Genomic DNA, 26,851 nt, shown 5'->3' with positions numbered 1-26,851 from the left:
TGTGATCACTATGACTGGAGAAGAAAAAAATTAATAGTGTTTTGCATCACTGGGTAGATTTTTGGACACAGTATGGTTCTTCAGAAAGGACATGGTAAGGGAAAATAGAAAACGTCGGTTCTACTTCTGGACCTGCACTAACCCTGCTATGTGACCTTGTGCTGGCTAATAACCCTCTCTGGGCTTCAGTTGTTTCCATCTGGAAAATGAAGGAATTGAACCAAATGATCTGTAAAGTCCTTTCCTGCTCTAAAATTTTATACTCCTAGGGAGAAAAACATCTGTAGTTGCATAAATGGACAAGTTAAATGAGGCCAAAAAATAGCTCAAGCAGTTGAGTGTTCATTGTCGGCACAGAGCACTTATCTGTGTTTGGAGTGATTACTTGACAGTAGCTGTAGCAAGCTTAGGCAACAGTTTAAACCCTTTCAATTTATTCCCCTCACTGTGGCATTAGCCTCAGTGAAACCCTTGGCACTCTTCAGAGGTAAGGGACTCCACATGAGTAACAAGAGAGGTTTTTCTTTCTTTTCTCAAAGTACAGTTCAAGGCGTTTACTTTCTTTTCTAATCAGGCACTTGTGTGGTGGGTTGTCTCTTGATAAAATAACATCCACTTGTTGGTGATGATGGTGATGAAGTTTACGACAAAGAAAATGTGAAGAGGAGAGTAGTGTGGTGAAAGCACCGTGGAAGGGGAATGAGACAGACTTGAATTCAATTCTTCATTCCCCGTTTTAGTCTTTGCAGGACCTTTTGTTTTTGTGTATCGAGCTTTCTTCTTTTGAACCTCACCCCCTCTCCCATTCAATGTAATCCACTTAGGCCATCTCATGGATGCACTGATTCTGCTCCCCTCTTCTACCTCCCCACAAGCCCAAGTGTTGGCCACATGACCCAGGCCAGGCCAATCAGAAAGCACTCTAGCATAGTAACTGGAGTTTGGGGCAAGATGCCCTCTCTTGCTCCAGGTAGCAAGTTACAGAGGGCATCTTGCTGCTGGGGAAGCATCTATTTGTAAATGAAGCTAAGCAGATGTGTGGAAGAAGACAGAATTCTGACGACATCCTTTTCACATGTGCTGATGTTTTCCTTTCTTTGTTTTTTGGGTTTTTTTTGCTTTAATTAAGTTTGAGTTGGGTTTCAATAACATAATTTTGAGTAATAATAATGATAACAAACACTTATATGGTGCTTATTATGTGCCAGGTATTATTTTAAGGGGTTTACATATGCTAACTCATTTACTCCTTACAAAAACTCTATCAGTTGGTTCCATCATTATCTGCATTCTATGGAGGGAAAAACAAGGGCACAGGGAAGTCAAGTAATATGTCCAAACTCTCACAGCTGATAAGTGATAATGAGCCGTGATTTGAACTGACACAGTCTAGCAGTAAAGGTCATGGTCTTAGCCATTCTTCTATGCTGCCTCTCTGAATGATAGGCCAACTAGGAAAACTCTGAACATTGCTTTCCTCTGTAAATGTGGAGATGATAATTGCTACATTTAGGCAGTCCAGGCCTTGTGCACCAAGCTTACAAAGGAAGTACTGGTGAAAGATTCTTTATCCCTTTTGAAATTTCTGGAATCAGATTTCCCATTTTTCAAACAACCTGGGCTACTTGTTCCAAAGATATGCTTTGGTCTTGGCTTGACTCTTTTCCCCTGTGGGGCAGGAATCCTGCGTGAGGTCAGATTACCAAGCTGGGCTCCCTGGAGTGGGTGGCTTGGCTGGTGCTGAGTGATGATGGGTTTTCTAGTTGGCCAAATTTGCTGAAATGGTTTCAGAGTCAACCTAAATGCTGTTTCTCTTTGCATTACTCCAGCATAGAGTATCCTTCCTTAGCTGATGTACATGGAGCCAATGGCTAAGTAGATGGGACACTTTTCCATTTGTTAATATTTGGGGTTGTGATTCAGATCCTCACTTGGCTTGCGTGCCTTGTCACAGGAGAGTTTAATGGTGAGTAACAATAACCTATTCTATTGGTGTCCTTGCAGGTAATTCAAATAATTTGATAAGAAATTTTATGTGAAGGACCTGGTAGAGTGCCTGTTAGATCTAAAGTTTTGGCATGATGGATTGATGGTTGACTTAGATCATCCTTATAGGTCTTTATTGGCTCTAACTTCATTAGAACAGCCATTCAAGTTACATCCACCAGGTTGAAGGCCAGATTTTTTTCATATTCAAGTGTGTTTAATGAGGCCCTCAAGATAAAATTATGAAGATAAGCTTATTTGATTTACTTACCGTGTTCACTAATCTTCAGAGGTGGCCTCTGATCATTCCTTCCCTCTCTGTACATGCATGCCACAGCTCCCATCAAGAGGTGGAGGATATTTGCCTGTCCTCTGAATCTGAGGTGGACTTGTGACTGACTTTGATCAATAGAATGTAACAGAAGAGATGTTCTGGGACTTCTGAGTGCAGACCTTAGGGGACTGGTAGTTTCTACTTTCTAATTCTTGGACTCTAGCTGACATGCTGTGAGAAGCCCAAGACACATGGAGAGGACACAGGGAGGAGAACCAAGTAAGTTCCCAGAAAACAGACAGCACGAAATGCCAACCATGTGAATGAGCTATCTTGAATATTCCAGTCTAGTCAAGTACCTGGATGGCTGTAGCTCTAGCTAATGTCACATGGAGCAGAAAAACCACCCAGCTAAGCCCAGTCTTCCCACAAAATAATCAGAGATAATAAAATGGCTGTTATTTTAAGCCATTAACTTTGAAGCCACAGCAATAGGTAATTGAAACAACCTTTGTGTCCCTCATTACAGTGATTATATGGCTACTTCTACTATTATTTGGCCAATAGGTATAGTTTTTGTTATTGCTAATCCATCAGGTATGTAAGCAGTTCAAACTTTTGGGACTGCTGAGCTAATAAAACAAGCGAGTGATAAAGATTTTCGGAATGTCAATGTTGTAGAATTTATACTTACTACTAACGTTTCCTTTTATCCCGTGTACATTAGTGTAATGACCAAAATAACAAGTATTACTCTTTCTAATACTGAAAGTCTACGTGGTTATCATAAAAATATTATTATTTGTAGTTACTTAAAGCCTTCAGTGGATCCAGTGGATAGGACTATAGTATGTGTCTTTGAACCATAGAGATTATTTCACAGGAATAAGAACTTTCCAAAATTACAAAAATCTTTGCTGCTGTCTGTATTTAACTTGATTACATATTGGGCACCTACATAGTTAAATTATTACTCTAACATGTAAGCCTTATATTGTTCTTTCAGATGGCTTCCAAAAATTATTAGGCCTGAAGAAGTTAAATTTGTCTCACATATCTGAATTCATTCTTTCAACCTAAACATTTAATGAGTGCCTACTATGTATTAGGAACAATTAGATTCTTGGGATATAGAGACAAAAGACACCCTCATTCCTGAAGTAGCTCATTGTCTAGTACGTGAGACAGAAAAATAACCAGTCAATACTCTCATCATGTATCAGTAAGGAATACATTTGGCTGAAAGTAAGAGAAAACTTAACTAATAACAACTTGAATAATTAAGGAATTTGGTCACTTGACATGAAATATAAGGGAGCTCAAGACTGGTAGGCACCTAAACAGTGTCATCAAGGATCTGGCTAACTTTTTATCTTTCTTCTCTACAAGCTTTGCTAGGTAGCTGTCATCCTCATAGTCTCAAGATGGTTGCTATGCCTCCCAACATCAATCTGTTCTAGAAAGAAAGAAGTGGGAAAGTGAAGAGGCAAAGGGAAACCCTCTTCAGTATCTTCATCCTACATCTTTTGGATAGACTGTGACATGGCCAACCTTGACTATATGGATGTTTTCCGTTTCTAACTAGAGAAAGACAAGGGAGAAGGGAGATTGGAATAGGTGTTAAATGAGCCAGTCTACACACTGCGACATGCTAGGGTGAACATAGGATACAATGGGAGCACATACTTCAGGTTTGGAACGTTAGGAAAGGCCTCCAGGTAGAAGTGACATCTGAGCGGAGTCGTGAAGGGTGAGTTGGAGTTAGCCAGATAAACAGGAGAGAAGGGCACCCTAGACAGAGGATATAGGACGTACAAAGGCAAGATAGATTTGCACGTTACCACCAGTGTTAGTGCAAGTGTAGGTATTTTAATTAATACCGTGGCTTTAAATTCTAACTTCAATATCAGACTTTTCCTTTCTCATCTTACAAAACATCTTTAGTTGTTCTCTACCTTACAACCATTAAAGGTTGAAGAGGATGTGTGTGGCAAATTGTAGGTGGTGCTGGGTGAAAGCTAGTTGTTCAACTTCCAAGCATCCTTACAGTGTGGCATTATCCTGGTGAATTTACTAGCATCTGGTCTTCAGTTTTACATTTTCAGAAAGATTATTTTATCTGTGCTTCAGAATTTATCTGACTCATGGAGATTGACTTGTGCTCATTAAACTCACAAGAAAAGCCAGAATTTTAATTAGCTAATTTATGGTGAGAAATAAAATGTTCAAGCATATCAGTTATGTCAGCCTAATAAAAGCATTCTCAATACTCTGGTTTCTCTTCAGATTGTATAAATCTTTCACTTTTTTGAAAGCATTCTGTCTCTTGGTAAAAAACCGTATAGAAGGCTAAGCAGTAATCAGAATGTTGTTCATTGTGTTTGGAATCCGAGTGAGAATGATCGATTACAGTGATCGATGTCTTCTGACTCTGATTGCCTGATTGTAATAGTCAGGACTCATTGAGTTGTAAGTGACAGGCGCACAATTAAAATGATCTTGGGCCAAAAGGTGAGTTTGTTAAAAGGGTACTGGAATACCTTATGGAACTCTGGGAAAGTCCATGGAAGAGTTGGGCTTCAGAGACTGCTGGAATTGGGACTAGAAAACCTCAAGGATTCTCTTCTGTTTGCTTCGTTTATTCCCTCTGAAGGTAGGGATGTTACATCTCATGGTTCTCATCACAGGAGAGTGAGTGGCCCTTTCCTGTTGGTCTCTATTAAGAAATCCCATGGGAGAGCCCTGACTGGATGTGGGCTAGAGGCTGATAGTTGGACTTAACAGCTACGGCTAGTAATGGAGTGATCGAGCAGGGCCACGTGGCACAGGCTTGTTCCTGGTGGTTCCAGACAATGAATTAAAGTCATTGTTGGCTGCCCTAAGTCAGATTGCAGCACTGGCCTTGATGTACTACAGCTCTTCTCCAAGAACCAGAGAGGTCTATTTATGAGCTGGGACACCTCTTCCCCAAAACAATGAGGACAACGAATGCCCCCCTTATGTTTCTTATCTCTTAGTTTTCTGAGTTTCTCTGAAGGCCATTTTTCTTCCAATGGACTTGTTCTTTTTTTATATTCTTTATTCTGCTACAGCCTTAAGCTGATTTCTATGAGGAAGATCCATGTTGATTTTCCATATTTTTATTCTCAAAAGACCATCTTATTTCAAGTTTGATGAAATGTATCACTTAAAGATTGTTGCCTTGTTCTTCAGATTAAGAAAAGGGGGATCAAAAAGAGTTTGTAAGTAACTGACTGAAAGTCATCCTTCAGTATTATAAAAGTTTCCATTTTGTTGAGCCACATTGTCTTTTCGAAAAGATAACTGAATATTTTAATCTTCCACCTCTATTTACTTTGAATTCTTGTTGTAATAAATCTATATCTCTTTATATTCTAATTTTATTTTTATTACTCTATTTATTCAATAAATATTTCTCAGTGCCTACATTGTATCTAACTCTATGCTGGGAGGTGATAATAAAGAGAGGGAGGAGGACCCGAACATGGGTGCAATGGGTTTCTGCTTGCTTTAAGTGAGTTCAGAGATGCTCAGTGTTGCCTTGCAAGGTTGGCCTGCCCAAAGCAACACTCTGATGTTTGACTGATATTCATATCATTTGAATCATAACTTTGGATGAAAATACAGTAGGGAAACAAGTTCATTGTCATCTAGTAACACTTAATACATTTAAAAATTGTGGAATATTTCCATAGAAAATCCTCGTCAAACACGCGTCTACTCATTACCTGCATATAATGTAAGTTAATACTTTTATATATTTGCTTCATATTTCTTTAGAGAAATGACTTAAACAGCCATTCAATATATCTACCCTATTGATGGACATTAGCTTCTGAATTTTCACTATTACAATAAGGCTGCATTGAATATTCTTATACATGTCTCCTTGAGAATGTATGCAAGGGTTTCTTTATACTCAGAAATAGAATTACTGGGTCCTAAGATATATGCACCTTCAATTTTGCATGATATTGTCACCAATTGTGTATGAATGTACTCATTCTTTTATATCCTTGTAAACATTATAAAGATCTTTAATTTTTACCAATCTAATGGATATAAACTGGTAACTCAATGTTGTTTTACTTTGCGTTTTGCTTATTTCTGAATTTAAGACTGAATTTTAAGCCTGAATTTATCTTCAATATTTATTAGCCATTCTGATGTCTTCTACTGTTTAGAGCCTTTTTTTTCATTTTATATGGGATTTTTTCTCATTGATTTGTAGAAATTTTTAATTTATTCTGGGTACTAATTTTGTTTTGGCTAATTTTATAATAAATACCTTCTTGTCTATGGCTTCTCTTGTAACACTGTTTATGATGTCCTTTGATCAATGGAAGTTTTAAATTATAATTTAATCAATACCTATATATAAAATGTCAGACTATACACCTTTTAGAAATTATACACACACACACATATGTAACATATATTGAATCATCCATCTATAAATAAAGGAATTATTTTGTGTCCTTCAACAAATTTTATAATTTTCTCCATAGACGTCTTGTAAATCTTGTAAGCTGTATTCCTATAAGAACCTTAGAAATTTTATTGCAGTTATAAATGGGATTTTTCCACTTTAATTATGCTTTCTAATTTCTTGTTGCTAGTATATGGATATGCTATTTTTGTATAGTGACTTGTGTCCAACAGCCTTCCTGAAACTTGCCTATTGTTATGATTTGTCGATTCTCTTGGATTTTTTTAATGTAGACAATCTTATCATCTGTGGAAGATAAAAATTTTTTCTTCCGTTCTAGTTATTATACTTATGCTTTTCGTTTGTTTGCTTTACTGCATTTGCTAGAATCTCCAGTACATCGTTGAATAGAAATGCTGATGGAGGACTTCTGTGACTGTTTAGGAATGTTTCTGGGAGAATATTTTCATTACCTTGGTTTTGATTCTCATTTACTGTTTTCTTCTCATAGTATTGTTACCTTTTTCTGTTCATTTAAGTATGTTGAATTTTCCTGAACTAGCCGCAGTGAGGTAATTCTTTGGAGGGGCAATGAGAACTTTGAGCAGTTTCTTCAATATCTTAGTTCAAGATTGCCCTCTTCTGTTGGAACAGTGAAGCGAACTTTATTTCCTTAATGATGTCTCTTTTGGAAGAGTGATAGTTCTAGGACTCTTAATTTCTGGGCTTGATTTCTTATTTTTCTTTACCTTGCAAGTTGCCCTCCGCTTTCCCAGAGGCAGCACCTTCTCAAGACTGCCATTGTTGTCTTGCATGCTTTCCAAACCTCTTTCTTGGAAAGCCAACATTCACATCCTCTGGTCTCAGACTCATTTTCAGTATTTCTCCATCAGGGAAGGATGCTCTCTCTCTGGGGGCCATCTCCTCTGTGTTCCATCCTCACTAGGGACTTGCCACTCTCTCCTCTTCCATGTAATCTCTGCCTGATTTTGCTCCAGCATGGGCTCCGTATCTGGCTCTCCTGATTCTGGATTGTTCTCCCAACTACACATAAGCTGAAGTTTATAGTCTTCTCTAGCCTCTGTTGTGTTCTACGCATGTGTGGTTGTGTGATTTTATTTGCTTTGCTGTTGACATGTATGGTTTTGGAGGATGTCAGTAGAGATTTGGATTTAAGGAACCAAAGGATCTAGGGGTGTGTTATAATATTCCTCTCCGACTGTGGGTTTGTCATTTTGTCTTTGTGATTCTGTCATTTTTTGCCCTACATATTCCATGTGTTTTTAGGTTTATTGACTTAGGATTATTATATCTTTTTGATGACTTGTTCCTTTAATCAGTAACTGATGATCTTTATAACTAATAATTTTTGACTCAAAGTCTATTGCATGTGATATTAATATGAGAACACTAACTTGCTTTTGGTTAATACTTGCTGGATATATCTTCTTATATTCTTTTACTGATGCGGGGTTGGTGAGCCAAGGAGTCGAAAGAAAGATTTCTTAGACTCTTAAGATCTGGCAGTAGTGCTCTTTTATTTAGAGAATAGAATAGCATGGGGACAGGACCCATGGGCAGTCAGAGCTTCTGCTGCCCCAAGTTGAGGGTTAGAGCTAAATTTAAGGCATAGGTATGTGAGTTATCTCTTTACAAGACAAAGAATATGTAAAAAAGTTAAAATGGTATCAGTGCCTGTAGGGTCCGACCATTTGGTGGTCCCACAACTTTTAGATAAGAATCAAACCGGATTGAGTAAATGGCAGAAGTCACCGCTTGAATATTATCCTCAGCTAAAGACAAAGGAGGATTTGGGGGGGAGTCAGTTACATGAGGTTGCCAGACAGTAAACAACTTAAGTCCGTGCCTCTGGCATTGATTAAGAATTTCTAGACCATCCCCCTTCTTCCTGGCACAGAGAGGGAAGCATCTTCACAGATAGAGGTTTCCCTTAGAAATGTAAATGTTTCCCAACAAAGGGACAAGCAAATTCCACCCCTCAGAGCCTGCTTCTCATCTGTAGTTTTAAAATTAACCAGCCTAAAAATCCTCATCATAAACTGTTTTAAAATTAACCAATCTAAAAATCCTCATCATTACTTTCAAACTTTCTTTGAAAATAATTTTAGGTATAAAAGCATAGAGTTGGACTATATAATACAATTTGATTTCAATTTAAGTCTGAGAAAATACTTTCGCTGTTAGGTTTAACCTCTTTACTTTCATTGTGGCTGCAAAGATATTTAATTTTATTTTTGTGATTTTAATTTGTCTTACAAGCAGAAATGATTTTCTTCTCTTCTTTTTGTTCTCCTTTCCTACTTTCTATTAGGTTGGTTTTTTACATTAAAAATCCCATTTGTGGGGCCGTCCCGTTGGCACAGTGGTTAAGTTCACATGTTCCACTTCTGCGGCCTGGGGTTCGCTGGTTTGGATCCTGGGTGTGGACATGGCACTGCTTGGTAAAGCCATGCTGTGGTAGGCATCCCACATATAAAGTAGAGGAAGATGGGCCTCGGTGTGAGCTCAGGGCCTGTCTTCCTTGGGAAAAAGAGGAGGATTGGCAGCAGATGTTAGCTCAGGTCTAATCTTCCTCAAAAAAGAAAAAAAAAAATCCCCTTTGCTGGTTTGAAAGTTACACTTCTAATTTTTGTTCTTTTAATTGCCAACACTCAAACTTTAGTATTCATCAGGATCACCTAGAGGGCTTGTTAAAACTCAAATTGCTGGGGCCAACCCCATGGCACAGTGGGTAAGTTTGCACGTTCTACTTTGGTGGCCTGGGGTTCGCTGGTTCAGATTCCAGGTGCAGACCTATGTACTGCTCGTCAAGCCATGCTGTGACAGGTGTCCCATGTATAAAGCGGAGAAAGATGGGCATGGTTATTAGCTCAGGGCCAGTCTTCCTCAGCAAAAAGTGGAGGATTGGCAGCAGATGTTAGCTCAGGGCTAATCTTTCTCAAAAAAAAAAACACACATCAGATGGCTGAGCCCTACCCACAGAGTTTCTAATTCAATAGATGTGAGGTAGGACCCAAGTATTTGCATTTCTAAGAAGTTCCCAGGTAATGCTAAGGCTGCTACTCTGGAACCACACCTTGAAAGCCTGATAGGAATTGGTTACCACCAGAAAAATATAAGCACCTGTACCCAATAACAATTCTGGGTTGGACTTTCTTCTTGTCTTGGAATTTTTTTACTTGTTGAGTTCTCTTACTTCCCCACCACCTCAGCCATACATTAAAATGTTTAAATTTCCTTGTACCCAACATTTTTAGGTGTGCAGTTCTCAGAGGAGTTTCTTTGACCATCTAGTCCCATAATCTGGCCAGGAACAGAAGTAGGGCTTTAACTTCTCATAGGAGAATAATATTTTCCCCCACCCTGAGTTCCAAAAAGAGAGAAACTTTCTTGCTAGTTTCCCTAGACTGATGGCTGGAGCTTCTTTGGTCTCTTTTACGTGGAAGTGCACCCTTTACAGACTCCTGGCTGTAAGCAGGAGTTCAGCTCTTTGCCTCCTGTGAACCCAAGACTGTGTCTCCTACCCTTGTTGTGCAGTTCAAAGTCCAGCCTCAGCTTTGGGACATCAGTTTAATCACTCTGTGTCATTCTAATGAGGGACATCTAATGGGACATTCTAATGGAACATCACTCATTCTAACGAGTATCCTCTGCATTTCTAGCACCTCAGGGTTTCCCTTTGAGTTTGGCTGTGCCTGTAGAGCTGGGGGCGGGGCGGATGTAGTTCATGCAGGATTTCTGTGTGTTTAATGGGGTGGAGGTTGGGGAAGCCATGTGATCTCAGTCCACCGGGTTGTCTTCTATTATCTCTTCAGTTGTCATCTAGCAGAGATCATGGGGCATAGCATCAAAAATGTTTGAGAGGCAGAAAGTGGGTGGTAAAGAGAATCCCAAAAGTCTGGGCTGCCCCTGGGTTGAGGGACTTGGGATTGATAGAGCATCATTAGTACAGGAGAGTAGCAGGTGGTGCTGAATTGAAAGTGATTGAAGGAAGAGCACCCCGCTGCTGGGAGGTAGCACTGTAAATAAGGTGTTGGAGCACTGTGGGTTTTAAAAGTTTTATTAGGGCCAATCTTCCTTTACATGAAATGGTATTTATGTCATGTAAAGTTATACCACTAAAAATTTAAAAGGTCTTTCTTTTTGGAGTCATTCTTTTCTCAAATACTGACTTATCCCTCTTAGGTGTACATTGACAACATACGCTGAAGAATATGCTCCACCATATGATTATCAGGCTACGACTCCACTTGTGAGTATAAGAGGGCTGAAAAGCCATATTCTAATACTTATTTATATACTTAAAATGATTCTTTCCATCTAAGGTAAATAGTCAAGCTTGGGAAGAAAGGACAAATTGCTGAGATTTGTGATGTTTTATATTATTTAGAGATATTAGCTATTTGTGGGAGTCAATGGAATCTTTTATGGTTATGATTTATTTTTGGAAGTTTATAGATTACAGGGAGAAAATATTGCAGTGTCCAAAATATATTAGTTACTTTCTTCCTATCTTGTTTTATTGTCCCCTTCCTGAATTCAGTTTATCTGGAATAAAAACCTGCCTTTCTACTCATTTGTATTGCATTGAGACATAAAAGTGGCTTAATTTAGCCCTGGGAAATGTGTATGTTGATAAAATATGTCTAGTTTATAACTTCAACATACTTGTACTTTAAAAATTATATAACAGAAACAAGACAAGGCTGCTTCCTATTAGTCTTGTTCTGGAAGTCTTAACTAGTACAATAGATAAGAGATTTAACTGTTGCAAAAGGGGAGGAAAAAGTCATCTTGATTTTCACATAGTATGATTATCTTCTTAGGATAACCAAGATACTAAACTAAGAAGTAATTAGAGTAAATAAGACCATTTAGTAAGGTGATTGAATACGAAATAAGTATGTCAAATACCCTATCTCTCCTTCATGTCAGCGCTAACTGCTTAGTAAACTATAAAAGAAAAAACATACAGATTTGTGCTATGATAGCAACACAAATTTAAAATACTTTTATGAGGAAAATTCTAGATCAAACACAAAAGAAGGTGTGGTAGTTTGTCTCCAAAGATGGCAGACTTTGCTGTTTGCACAGGCCACTTCCCCAGCAAGAGGTGAATATTACTCCACCTTTCGAATCTTGGCTGTCAGGTGACTGATTTGATCAATAGAACGTGGAAAAAGTGACCCTATGCTAGATCTAGGCTAGCTTTAAGACTGCTTCCAACTTGGAGGCCTGAGATACCATGTAAGAAATCGAGGTGGCTCTGCTGGAGAGAGGCCAGGAGAAGGAACACTGATGAGCTTGACTTATGATTGAAGAAGCCATCTTGGGCATCTAGCCCAGGTGAGCCTGGGCTGCAGCTCTCTCTGCCATCTGATTGCAACTCATGAGAGAGTCCAAGAAGAAGATAATGATAAATTGTTGTTTGAAGCCATTGTTTCTTTCTTTTCTTTTTTTAATATGAACCCAAAGGTAACAGAGACAGAAATCTCAAATACAGGGGAATAACTACCATTTTAGGGGACTGGAAAACTAAATTAATTGTAAGTTAAATTTATAAATTTAATATGGTTATAATAAAAATCCCAATGGATTTTGTTTTCTATAAGAACTCTAAGATTCTAAGACTTATTTGAAAGAATAAACAGATTGAGAATAATCAAAAGTTTTTTGAAACAGTAGCACAGCTTGAGAATAATCGAAAGTTTTTCGAAATGGTGACATACCAATTTAGGGAAGTAAAGGACCCATGATACCACCTTCATTTTATCTTATATTCTTATTTATTTATTTTATTAAAAAATAGTGTTCAAGCCATTAAAAAAGCAAATATGATAGCTTATGGTTAATATGCCTTGTGTGTTAATTGTGTATATTATGGATAATATACAAAAAGAACTCATATATATTGGCAGGAAAAATGTTAAGACCCTAGGGAAATGAGCAAAGGACATATATAGACAGTTTACAAAGTAAGAAATATAATTAACTAGCTAATAAATGTAGGTAAAAATCCCAATTTACAAATAATAAAAGATGTGAATTAAAACAATGATTTATTTTGCTAATAAAATTGGCAATATTTTTTAAAATAATAATACTCAGTGGAGTGAAGATGGGGTGAGATGGGCACTTTTATCTGTTGCCAGGGAGATTGTAAATTGTTTTAATCTTTCTGGAAAGGAATTTGGCAATAGGTATCAAGATACTATTTGATCTCATCATTCTTGTTTTAAGAAATTTCCCCAAAGAAAAATAATTCAAACTAGGGATAAAATTTATATCCAGAGATACTCATCACTGAATTATTTACAATGGCAAAACTTGGAAGGTACCTAACGTTTTAGTATTGGGAGCAGTACTAATTAAATACATTATAATCATGTGATGAGATACTTTACAGCCTTTATAATGTCCATAGATATTTCTTAGTATCTTGGGAAAATTTCATTTAAAGTTAAAAGAAACTTTAAGATACAAAATTGCATGTATACTTAAACTATGTAAAAATATACTGAAGGAACTGTCAAAATGCTAATAAAGTTCGCTATTGAATAGTGGAATTCTAGGTGATTTGCTTCATCTTTACACTTTTTAGACTTTTCGAATGCAGCATGTATGATGGTTTATAGTCAGCAAAACCACAAGGAAACAAATATATTGTTTAAAAATACAATTCAGGCTCATTTCCTTATATACACGGGATTTAGCTCTATCTCTAAACAAAAGGACGTTGCAAGACATAATTAAAAATTCACAAAATTCAAAGGACTGATTTCCCCATAGGCGTAAACATAAAGAATGTGGGATGTATTCTCAGGGTGTATAAATCTTAGCTATCGTGCTCTATATTTGTGATTTTAATTTTTTCAGCATTAGTTCTACCATTTCTCATGTGGCTTGTTCCCACATTAGTAGCACAGCATGCCGTGGCAGTTGTTTGGCTTTATTTAGAGTTTCGTTCATTCACTTCTAAGTTCTATGCCAATGTGATTGATTTTGAGGCATGCTTTTAGCACTGCTTCTAGCACCCCCATTTAATGAATGCTTGCATTACATTGTCATAGGATACAAAAAATATTTTAAATGATCATGACAGCAGATGGTTAAATAACCATAGAATAGTGACTGAATTCCAACGTAGATTTTACCAAGCACATAAATAAGTGTATTATTCATAAAATGCTAAGGAGGGAGAATAATTTTTACTTGCTGGAGACTTCACCATGTGGCCTTAGCATAAACACAGTTCACCATTCATTCACTGAGGCCACAGCCTTTGCAACTATGCAATTTCTGAAGAAATCTTAAAATATGTGGATTCATATTATTTCAGATTTTGTGCATGAATTGAGACCTTATTAATTTTTATATTATGGTCTCTTACATTTGCTTAATTCATATTTGCATAAAGTGGGACAGCGTTATAGGAAGTCTAAAGGGAACTCGAGATAACACCCCATAGCTCTAGACATCAGTAAGGAAATACAGAGTATTAGGAAACTATGAAATCATTTCCAAGGAGAGAAATGGAAGCGAATTGCAAGCTACTTCTTCATAACTCCACCTCTTAAGCTTGGTACTTATTATGGCTCATCCCAATTTCAATGAAAAATACCTTCTCTTAAAAGCTTTGCCATCCTTCTCCCAAAGAACCAAAATAGAGGAAAAGTTGCAGTGAAGATACATTAGAGGATTGGTCCAAGACTGGCTGTTTGTAGGTATCTGAGCCTTTACAACAGGGGCTAAGTGAGCTGAGAATAATGGTAGAGAGCCGACTCAGCACACTCAGGATGAGTAAGGAAAAGAATTAGTTCAGGCGGGGACTAGCAAACTCAGGAAGTTGAATGGTCAAAGGAATGAAAATGTTGAGATAAAAGAAAAGCAAGCATGGCAGTAGTGAAGGAGTGAGACAACTAGAAGAATTGGAGGAATGAGCAAAAGGGATATACTGGAACTTATTGGAATTTCAGATGTAGAACAATTCTGGGGAATGACAGAGCCCAGGAGGTGGCCCTGGGAGTGTTTCTATAATGGAATCAAGGCCATTGATTTGAGAAGGTAAAAAAATAGTAAGACAGAGTGTTGGCTAGATTCTAAATATGGGTGTTAGAAATCAACCTACAAGACAGCAGGAAAGAAGGGTGGGGCTAAAGACTGAGTCAAATCACCAGTCCCTCAGTGGGAGCACTTTGGAGGTTAACGGCTCCTCCCAGCTGTGCAGTTGCCATTGGGGTACATCTGTTTGGTTCTTATCCAGTGTGAAGTACCATTTTGTTTTCCGAAATAGAGCTGCCTATTGAATTATCTTTCCAGGCATATGAGTAGCTTTAAACCAAAAAGTGTTGCATATCCTAGTTCATTCAGGCCTGGAAAGCCCAGGAAGTTTTTAAGAGAGAATTACATCTTAAAGTTGACATGCATTCCAAATTGACCACAAGGGGTCCATGCAGTGTTGCAGAGTAGGTAAGAAAAGGGGCTGTGTCTGCTCAGCATTATTCCCAACAACAGCAAGATTGGTCTGTCCTACTGCTGGGGCTCCTTGCACTGGTCTGGATATAGCATTGTTAAAATAGTGATATTTCTGTGCTCATTGGAAATTCGCTGTGGCCTTAAGTCCCTCAGAATCTTGCCACCTGAGTAGCCCCAGCCCCTCCTCTGGACTCCTGGGACCCAGGGCTGCTTTATGGCTTTCCTGGGGCCTAAGCACTTTTGCCTTCTTTGGCTCCTTCTTCCATTAAAAAAATAAATTAATTAAACAGTATATTTTGCAACTGCTTTAGTATAAAGACAAATACAATCCAAGTTGGATTATATTCTTTTTGGAGGGGATTTAAAGGCTTATTAAAGAAATATACTTCTTAGGTTATATTTCTAATTGGCATTTTGTAAAGATTACCCACCTTTTTTCCCTTCTTTTACACTGTCTCCTTGCCTATTTTTGACTCTGTTATTGTATTTTAGGCCATGTTATATGAGCATCTTATTGTTAACCCTCTTGAAATTATTACAGATATACTAATGAATGTTATTACACAAAACTAAAGCATATAATAATCACTTTTTTCTTGGAAGTACTTTGGACTTATATACCCTATTTTAAGCAAAATTTTCAGTGTAATAGCTACCGTTGGTTTCTGTCCTGAGATGTTTATGGATATTAAATTACCACATCATTTCCTGGCTTAGCTATGAGCCTCTATCATTTAATAGAGTTAGTTTTTCAAAATGGCATCTGCATTTTTTTTATTGTGGTAAAATATATGTAATATTTTAGCCCTTTTTTAGTGTGCAATTTAGTGGCACTGAGTATGTTCAAATTGTTGTTATATTCATTTTGAAAATTCTGATTTTAAGAAAAATGAAAACATTTTTGTGGCCTCCTAAAAGTCCTGTGAGCCCTAGCCACCTGTGCCTCATGGCTGAGTGGGCCCAGCCTGGGCCTCTGGAACTTTAATACCTGCTTGACCAGAGGCCTCCAAGAGTTGTGCAGTCTGACTGGATGGTGCGTACTGATTGATAAATATCAGTCATCCCAGACCACAATGCACCTTGGCTAGGAGTCAGAGGTGGATAACATCATTAGAAAGCCTTTGTTGTTCAGTTAGGCTCATTCACATTAAAGACACTTCCCAAAGGCTGGAATTGCCTTTAGTTTTCTGCTTCCTAGGATGGGATGCCTACCAGGGACCTTGAAAAGAAAATAAGGGAAAGAATGGCTTGCTGAAAAGCACTAAGAGCTGGGACAGAAAGTGAATCGAGAACAGACTGAGGGCTTTGTAGGAACCATCACGTGTCTGAACTACATTAGCTTTCATCCCCACTTCTTTTTAAGTCCCTTTCCTTGTATCTTTGCTCCATTCTGTGTCCACCTGATCTTCCATAATTCCATTCCAACACAGACAGTCCTTTTATTTTTCTTTTGTTCTTTTTGTGTGTGGGGGGGGTTCTCTTTTGAAAATATACTAGCATGAAAAGTTGTGCAATGTAAATCTGGCCACATGAAATTATCGTGTATAAACCTTGTAGTCTAGAATAAAGTGTGGTTTTGCCAAACTTTTTTCCAGAAAATTAAGGCTGAAATTTAACTAGGTAACGTTCCAGACTCCGTGATGTGTCTTTATGACTTTTATTTTTGTGCTACTTGTCTTTGTACTGCATCTTATTATATCTACTATTTAATTTTCTCCTTTTTGTCCTTTTAATGTTCTGACTCAATATCTACTAACAAAAGAATAATGGCCATTTGATAAATGTTTGTTTAGTTTATTATGTACTATTGACTGAAATGAAATGAGAGAGAGTTTTAGATTCTTCTGCAAATGAGGTAGTTGTTGGGGGTGGAATTGGAGAAGAGGGAAGGGGTCATGTGATTGTACCCAGTATTTTTTGATCAATGTCAAGGTGTTCCAAAATGCTGCTAACCAGCATTAGTTAACCATGGAAACAGCCCTCTCTTACTTGTGTTCAGAAGCAGAAGGTGGCCTTCCTGAACCTAAAACCATACCTGAAAGATCTCAGTGTGTGTCATGCATATGTGTGCTGACCTTGCATGTATAGATGTAGGCGTGATTTTATAGCTTACAGGCAGACACTTCTTGTTCTGAGTCTCATGGCATTCTGCCAGCACTAAGGGACCACGTTTTCTAGGCCCAGTTTCAATCTTAGGATCTCCTGGCAGTTGCTCCTATAGCTCCATAGGCTTCCACAGCTTCCCTAGCTGATTGGGATACAATAGGATTTGTCTTTTTGGGGGGACTATATAGTTGCTGATGGGTGAGTAGAAGGACAGAAGGAAGGAAAGATCTCTCTCCTTCTCTCTCTCTATGTATATACACATCTTTATATTTGGAGAGAGATATATACAGAAATAGAACAAATAGGGATAGATATGATAGATGATAGCTATCCTTCCTATCTATCATATATATTTATCTCCTGTTGGTTCTTTTTCTTTGGGGGATGCTGACTGATAAAGACAGAATAACTTTATTAACTCTTTGGCTCTCAAATTCTACTATTTGATTTGATTCTCTTGCATTGATCCTGTCCCATCCTAATAGTTGTTCATGACTAAGTAATCTTTTTGATTAAGGACCTTGGCAGATATTCAATTCAAATCTACTTGAAAACTAGGAGATAAATATTTTAACTCCTGCTTATCTCATATGTCACCAACAGTTGACAAACTGTGGGACTGAATTCTCAGGAACTCAGATTCTTAAGTATGTTTTAGTGTTGTGTCCTTTTAGTGGAAAGACACCAGTTTCCTCTGAAACTATACCTTTACCTTTGAGGTTAATTGTCCATGATCTCTGTTTTGTTTCTATGTCAAGTCATAAAAGCTCAGTTCTACTTCAGGAACTTGAGATTGTGGGAGATTTTATTTTCTTCTTTTTGATTATCGTTAGTTTCTACAGTGAACATATTTGACTTTGTAAAGAAGAAAAAACAAAAAATTTAAAAATAGAGAACCCTGGGCCTCAGATTTATACCTAACTACACCATTATAAATATAAAAACAGGTATCCTCACGTAATGTAGACTGAGGAGTAAGAAAAATGATATTTATGTTTCATATGATTAAAATGATACGACCAATCAAAATTTGTGCATAAGGCTTAATAGTGGATGGCTTAGCTTTTGATGCTGGCCATTCCTAAGTTTATATGATGTTAATCTTTAAAAGTCAGCTTTTTTGATGAAGTGATTGTTCATATAGAGCTCCATATTTTTCTTCATGATGACCGGATTCACTAATGATACAAATATTTAGTTTTATATCAATAGCCCAAACTTCCTTGCACTTACCATGACTATTTTCTTTTAGTTAAATTACCTGTATTTGTTACAAATGCTTTCCTTTGTAAATTTTATTAAATAAAAAGGGGTAGTAAATGTTTCTTGAAGATGTAACAAAAATATATCCAACTAGTTACGTGTTTGTTATAGCTACATTGCCAATTACTCTATGTCTGTGATGCAGTCATTGGGAGAAAAAATATCCAGTAGAAATGAAATCATTTTAAAAGTAGTGAAGGAAATGAATGAAGGGATCTGTCTGAGATGCCTATGTCCTGTGATCCCCAGGGTTCATGAAGTAGATTTGGCTGTAGAGGAATTGTTCTTTTCCTCCCACATCACTGTGCATGTGTGCTTAGAACACAGCCTTATTAGGGGAAGGCAGGTCTTCAGTCAAGTGCATATAAGTGCTAAAGAATTTTATATATGATATGTAATGAAAATAATGAAACAAAATACCACAGCTCTCTACTTTTATATCTACTTTCATTCCATCCAATGTGACATTCACATAAATAAGCCTGTCACCTCAAATACCTGTTTAAGAGTAAATGCAGTACCCCAAATGAGCACACTTACAGGCATGCTAGGGAAGAACAGTCTTTGCTGTATGAATGCCAGGTGGCTAATAGCTTTCTCTAATGGTGGTCACAAGGTTAGTTTGCAGTGACTGATTTGGCCAGGAAACATTGCCCCTTATGCATTTTTATGGATGATCTGGATGAAGGAGTTGAGGCTATGCTTTCAAATTATCTTATAATATTAAATTAGGCAGAGTTACTGATGTTCCATAAGGCAGGCCTAAAACTGAAAATAACCTTGAAAAATAAAGCTATCAAAAATAAACTGTCCTAAAGAAAAAGGATGAAATCAAATAAGAGTAAGTGTAACCATGGAACAGTACCTTGGAAGATTGGGAAAAAGTACGTGAGGACTGGGTATAAGGTTGCCTAAGAACATCAATGTCATTTTATTCTGGAAAAGGCTTTGGGAGATAACGGTGCTTAGAGTAAGAATATAGCACCCAGGGGGCAAAGGGGGTGGGGTGGGGAGCGGATGGGGATCTAAGAGTAAGATACCCATCACTTAAAGATACAGTGATACATCTTACTGACATAAGAGATAAAACCATATTGTTTGTCCTTCATAATGAGGGAAGGTCAACTGGGGGACCCACTCATCAAGAGGACCCTCCTGTAACATACTAACCTGTCTTTCCATGATCTGTTAAAAAGAAGAAGGAAGAGAAAGAGAAGAAAAGGAAGGAAGAAGTTTTCTTAACCTTAAAGCAGGTTTTCCACGTGGTGATTCTCTTGCTCCATCTCTAGTGTTGCCTGTTTCCACAGGGCCCGTCTGCCCTCAGTGTTCCTTTCTCTCACACTCTTTCTTTTCCATCTTTTATCAGGATGTTTCATTCTGCTTTCTCAACACTACCCTGAAAAAGCACACTCAAAGATGATGGGATTGATTCTTACCGTTGGTTGTATTTTGTCAGATCTTGTGCTCCAGATGCTTCTTTGAAAGTGAGAAATTGTTGGCTACAACTGCATTCTTCCACCTCCCTCTCCCTTCAGAATCTATGACGTTGCAACACTCTCTTCTTCTCTGTCCTTCCTGGCTTCTTTATGGACCCAACCATGGGTGTCTCTAATAAGATTTGGATCCCAGAACAATGTTCTTCTTATTTTATACAATCTCAGAGAATTCATCCACTCCATGGCTCCCCAACCATCACTTTTTTGGGGTAACTTATTTTATGTAATTTCAAACTTGTGGGAAAGTTCCAAGAGTAGCACAAGGAGCTACCAGTTGTTTACCATTTGAGAGTTGGCCGGAGACATTGTGCCCTTTACCAGTAAATAGTTCAATGTGTATTTCCTAAGCACAAGGACACTTAGCTATGGTAAAGTTTTTAACCTTAGGAAAATTGGTACAGTATAATTATGTAATCCACAGTCCATATGCAAATATCATCCATGATCTCAATAATGTTCTTTATAGATATTTTCCCCAGCCGATGGTCACTACTGTGCATAGGGCATTGACCTCTGTCCCAGCCATCTGTCCCACAGCACCACCTTCCAAATAAAGATTTTATACTGTCATCTAAGATTAAAAGTATCTAAAATGGACTCATCATTTCCTTCCTAAAACAAGTCCTTCCCCATCTCCATGTCTTTCTTATTCTTTTTAGTGGTGTTATAACTCTCCCAGCCATCCAGGTTTGAAGCCGTGGATCATCTTGGTTCTTTAGCCCCAGTTAGCCAGGTAAGTCCTTGAAGTTCTTCCTGTGACATGTCTCTTCCAGTCCGGCTCTACATAAGCCATTGTGTGCTGATGCCCACTCGTTCCACACCTCAGATATATCCTTCCAGTTGCCCTCATCTCCCTGAAGGGCTCAGAAGAAGCCTTCAGTGGCTGTCCTATGTTAAGGGAACTTGTCAGAACTCAGGATCTGTGTAGCACAGAATAGTGGGCCAGCCAACAGCAGCATGTGGTAATTCATGAATCTGTTTCTATACACAATTTCTAAACGCTTCTTCCCACCCCCACTAAATAGATGTTGAACAAACATTTAAATATTACGTTAGGGTGTTGAAAATATAGCAACTGACTGCACCTCACATATGCAGAGGAAATGTGTCTAACTAATAACTGACCTTCTTCCCGAACCTGCCACCAGCGGGAAGACACTAACTCTTCAATCCATTTAAAGCTTAGTCTGATTCCATAATTTAAATAGTTCCTATAGGCAGTGTTTAATTTCCTTTAAAAAAAATTCACATTCTCAGAGATCTTCTCCCATCCCATTTGCAGAAAAGAGCTAACATAGCAGAACTGAGACTGCTAATCGTTAAAAAGCCTGCTTGCAAGGTTGGCCCTAGTTGGCATCTAGAAACTTGGCTTTCGGGATAAAAATTCCTTAATAAGAATGGTTCTCTGTGCCTAAACTGTGCAAACAACGTGGTTTATGCTGAACACCTGCTTTTCTTCTGGGAGTCTGGAATTTTGGTATGTGCGAAGCAGAGACTGCCTACATGACCAGCCCCCAAGAAAACCTTGGCTACTGAGTCTTTAGAGAGCTTCCCCAGCATTTTACAACTCGTTGCTGGGGGATTAAGTGCATCCTGTGTGACTCACTGGGAGAAGACTCTTGGAAGTTTGCACTTGGTTTCCTCTGGACTTCAGCCCATGTGCCCTTTCCCTTTGCTGATCTCGCTTTGTAGCCATTTGCTTGACTAAATCATAGCCTCAAATACGAGTATATGTTGGGTCCTGTGAGTCCTCCTAGCAAATCATCGAACCTAGAAGTGGTGTTGGGAACCCCGATACAACTACTTTTCTCCCTGTGGGAGATTGTTATTTTCTCAAAATGGCAGCAACATGTGCTGCCATCCCACATGCTCCTACAGAGTGATTTTGACACTCTTTCCATTGAGAGGCAGAGTCCGTGTTACCACCTCTAGAATCTGGGTGAACTGTGGCGATGGTGGAAATGATGCTATGTGGCTTCTGAGGGTAGCAATTCAACTACTTCCTGGTTCTGTTTGTGCCATCCTCATTCTTAGAACCCAGTTACTATGCATGAGGAAGCCCAAGCAACCATATGGAGAAGACCTGTGCGGTTGTTCCAGTCAACAATGCCAGCTGAGGTCTGAGCAGATAGCCAGAATAACTACCATTTAGAATGAGAGAGGTTTCCAGCCACAGCCCATAAGTCACTTCCAGCTTTCAAGTCTTCCCAGATGAGACCCCAGACACTATGGAGCAGAGAGATGCTGTCTTTGCTGTACCCTTTCCAAGTTCCTGACCCAAAGAATCTGGAAATGGCTATTGTTTTACGCCCCTATCAATGGGTTGGCTTGTTATACAGCAGTAGTAACTGCAATTCTCCCTAAGATGGCATCCAGGTATATGGAGAGAGGGATGTGATTTAGCATCCTGACGCCAGAGGACAAGAGGGAGGTTTTTTGTACGGTGTTCTCTGCCTGTTCTGGTCTCCGGGGTGGTATCCCTAGTCCATCTGGTTGCCCTTTTCCTTGCCAGCATCAGTAGCTAAAGTCTGTAGACATTGTAACCTTCAGTCTTTTTTTGTTTCTCTCTTTCTGGGCTTGGTTGGAGCCCAGATGGCATGTTTGGAATGACTCAGCCTCATTTCCACTCCCATAGATACTGTAGATCCCACAGAAACCTTCTGTGACTCCCATTCAGTCCAAGTTCCAGTGTTCTGCTCTGCAGCCCCTGTTAGTAGTCCCCTCTGTAGATTTGCAGCTACTTCAGGATCTTGTCTTTTTTTTTTTTTTTTAAGATTTTATTTATTTATTTACTTTTCTTTCTTCAAAGTCCCCTAGTACACAGTTGTATATTTTAGTTGTGGGTCCTTCTAGTTGTGGCATGTGGGACACTGCCTCACCATGGCTTGATGAGCTGTGCCAGGTCACGCCCAGGATCCGAACCAGTGAAACCCTGGGCTGCCGAAGCAGAGTGAGTGAACTTAACCAGTTGGCCACGGGGCCAGCTCCAGGATCTTGTCTTGCCACAGGATACCAAAAGTGGCTCAGGATTGATGATTCTCAGGCCTCCTGCTGCCTGACCCTGTTTCTCCACCTGCTTGGGTAGGGCTATGCTGCAGGCAAATGAAAGAGCAGCCTGAGAAGTGCTCTGTTTAAAGAATTCTCATGAGGGGTGGGGCCCAGGAGACTCTCTATTCCTTTCTGCCATTATTCTTATGTATCTTGTGCACTGCTCTCTGTCCAGGTCAAAGGGACTCTGCCTGATTAAAGTCTAAGGATGGGAAAATTGGGAAATACATGGGCTCTTTCTGCTATCCTACTTTCTCCTTTTTGCTTATTTTCTCCTTCCTACAATTCCCCAGACAGACTCTTCTCTGTCTTCCTGTTACCATACAAAGGGCATGATCTGCTCTCAGCAAGACAAAAGGCAATCGTCAAGAGGCAAGATGGTGGCAGAGAAGAGATGTTTTATTATAGCTTGCTAGCAAGAGGGAAGATGGCTGACTAATGTCCAAAAGAACCATCTTAAGGGGGGCACAGAAACTTGAAGCAGTTATATAGGCCAGTGGGTTATAGGGGAGGGGATTAGGAATGTTGACCCTCTGGTGTTACAGACTGGGAGTTGCCACACTAAATCTTTCAGTTTTCACTGATGATGGCTATCAGCATAGACTCTCTGTTTGGGGGGTCATCACATTCCTAAGGAACTCAAAAGAATGAAGTTATCGGTCTTATTGCAGCGGGGAGATATATGCACTAGCAGGGGTCATAAAATCTATGAACAGGTGGATCTCCTGGAGGGTGCACATCCAGCTGGGTTAGTTAGTCAGAGGTCATTCAAAGTTACAACATGGTCTCTTTTTTTACAATATGGCTTCCCTTATGTCGACCTTGTGTTAAGCCGGTTTCATATCCATTCCAACTCTTAGTTAAGCCTTAATGGCAAAGGATATTTTTTCTAGACATTTGGAGAACTCTATAATCTGAGTCTTGCTAAAAAAAATCCTATTTTGCATGTTAGAAGGTGATAGCACTTTACTGTTGGCTTGCCATTTTTTCTGAAACAAATTTTGATCTCCCCTTAGGCAAATGGGTAACTACACACAGTGAAGGGGGAAAACTACTAATAATTTTGAAATGATTACCACCTGTATACTTCATTTGAGTGGTACACCAAATTACTTGCTAGTCCAAGCCTCCCACCATCTCAGTTTGGCCTTGGGTCTGAGCCGCAGTCGATATCAAGGTCCTGTAAGGTGTCTGGTGCAGCTGCTTTCTTCTATTCTACTTTGTGCCTCTTGTATTAAACTTTGAAAAACGTACTTGCTCTGCTTTCTTATAATGATTATATCCTCCAGGTTCCTAATAGTTTGTTCTTAGTTTTGAAAACCTGCTTTGTTCACCTATTCTATATTTGCATCCTGCTGATTCCTGATTATATGCTTAGTCGTAAATTTACTGTTTGCCTTTACTCCTACTATTTATGTTTGCCCTGCTCCCTTGGTTTTGACTCATTTCTCTTCTGACTCTCAGTACCTCAGTGTTTCAATATTGCAGATTATTCAGGTATACGTTGCTTAGGATGCTTCTAGTAGGTTGTACAAAACCCATCTCAAGCCAGGTCAGACAATAAAAGTGATTTATTGGCTCACATTTTTGAAAAGTCAGGCTTCAGGAAGGATTGATGCAGCAATGTCGTCATACTTCTTACTGACTCTCAAATCTGCCTTTTATGATGTTGGTTTCATGCTAGACTGGTCATAGGAGGGCTGCCAATAGCAACCTGAGATAGATGCTCCCTCATTTATGTCCAATAGTGGAAAAAGTGTTTCTTTCCCCTAAATCATTGAACAAAAATCTTGGGCTTAACTCTGTTTGGACAAACTCACGCCACATGCCCAACACTGAACCAATCACCGTCACTGAGAGTAGAGTGAGATTATCCTGATTGTCTTAGGTCAGTTAGATTCGCCCCTAGAGCTGGGATAGGGGCAATCTACCTAAATTGTGTGGTGGCTACACAATGGGAAATGGGAGAAGTGGAATCAGGGTGAGCTGGAGTCACCTCTTAAAGTTTGCACGAGCTGATTATGCTCACGTCTTCCCAACTCAGTGTTCACTGACTTCGCTTTGGTAGCTTGAAGTCACTCATAGTGGGAATATTTATACCACAGAAATTGGCAAATATTGCAAATAAGTTATGTTGGCTTTTGGTTGTTTTTTTTTTTGCCAGGAGAGCTGGTTTACCAATACAACTGAAAATGGGAGGTATTCAATTTTGTGTATGGTAATAGGCAACAGTCTCTTAACCAGTTTTCCTAACTTTAGATTACTCACCCCTACTTAGCCACTTTTTAAAAATAACAGCTTTACTGAGATATAATTCACATGCCATAAAAATTCACCCTTTTAAAGTATACAATTCAGTGATCTTCAGTATATCCAGAGTCATACAGTCATCACCACGATCAATTTCACAACATTTTCATCACTCCAAAAAAAAACTCCATGCCCTTTGTATTAGTCAGGTTTCTCTACAAAAATAGAACCAATACTATATATATATGCGGAAATAGATTTATTATAAAGAATTGGCTCACACAATATGGAGGCTGAGAAGTCCCACAGTCTGCTGTCTGCAAGCTGGAAACCCAGGAAGGCCAGTGGTGTCATTCAGTCCAAGTCTGAAGGCCTGAGAACCAGAGGACCAAGAGCAGGATAAGACTAATATCTCAGCTCAGGCAATCAGGCAGGAAGGAGCTACATTCTTCCTTCCTCTGCCTTTTTCTTCTATTCAGACCCTCAATGGATTGGAAATGCCCACTCACTTTGGGGAGGGCAAACTGCTTTATGAATCTACCAATTCAAATGCTAATTTCATTGGAAATACTCTCACAGACACAACTCAGAAATAAGGTTTAGCTAAATATCTGGGTGCCCCCATAATCCAGTAGAGTTGACACATAAAATTAGCCATCACACTCATTAACGGTCACTCCTTATTCCTCCCCCTCCCCATCCCGTCGCAAAGTTACTTTCTGTCTCTGTAGACTTGCCTGTTTTGGACACCTTATATAAGGAATCATCAACGTGTGATCTTTTGGTTTAGCTTCTTTCACTCAGCAGAATGTTTTCAAGATTCCTCTATGCTATAGAATCTATCCGTATTTTATTCCTTTCATTGCCAAATAATGTTTCATTGTGTGGATAGACATTTTGTTTACCCATCCATCAGTTGATGAGATGTGAGTTGTTGAAATCCAATTCTAATCACAGTTCTGGAACCCAGTCCTTACCACCTTCAGTCTTTAATACCTTCTGCTGCCAGAATCCTTTTCCTAAAACATCACATTTAATCTTGTCACTCGTCTTATCAAAATAAATCATCCTCTCCGCCTCGGAGATGCTAAAGGAACACGTTGAACTTGCATTTGAAGCTCTCTTCAGTTTCACGAGGGCTGGGGTGGGAATGAGCAGATCCTGCCTCCCTCTGGGGGCAGTTTGGGCCAGTGATGCTCAATCTCACTTAAAGGGCCTCTGCCTGACCAAAACCAAACAAACACACAAACCCCAAAGAAATAGAACCCACCAAGAAAAAGCAGAAACCCAAACTGCATGAAAAGTGACATGGATATTATGTAGCTTTAGGATTTTATTGTTTGTATTTCTTTTCATCTCTTAATTATTAAGAATTTCACAAGGGTCCTGGAGGGATAGTGGATCTTACAGTCAAATAACTAGTTGGCAGTCCTGGCTGAGTTACTTAATATCGGCATTCTTTAAATTCTCTCCTGAGATTTT

General features: G+C 38.9%; 1 protein-coding gene across 6 annotated transcripts in view; it reads left to right on the top strand.

Annotated features, from left to right (window-relative positions):
• The window catches only part of CFAP95 (cilia and flagella associated protein 95), a 104,746-nt gene that overhangs the window by 40,277 nt on the left and 37,618 nt on the right, over positions 1 to 26,851 (top strand). For 3 of the 6 annotated variants that reach the window (XM_070495941.1, XM_070495940.1, XM_014845991.3), the window contains exon 5: positions 10,917 to 10,983. The exons of 2 other annotated variants lie outside the window; for them this stretch is intronic. In XM_070495941.1, coding sequence (XP_070352042.1) covers positions 10,917 to 10,983 — 67 coding nt within the window. Of the gene's footprint in view, positions 1 to 10,916; positions 10,984 to 20,730; positions 20,805 to 26,851 lie in introns of all 6 variants that reach the window. One more of the 6 variants, XM_014845992.3, reaches the window with a different exon arrangement.

The sequence above is a fragment of the Equus asinus genome, chromosome 23 (assembly GCF_041296235.1).
Source record: "Equus asinus isolate D_3611 breed Donkey chromosome 23, EquAss-T2T_v2, whole genome shotgun sequence".
Lineage (NCBI taxonomy): Eukaryota > Metazoa > Chordata > Mammalia > Perissodactyla > Equidae > Equus > Equus asinus.
This window is presented reverse-complemented; position numbering and strand designations above follow the sequence as displayed.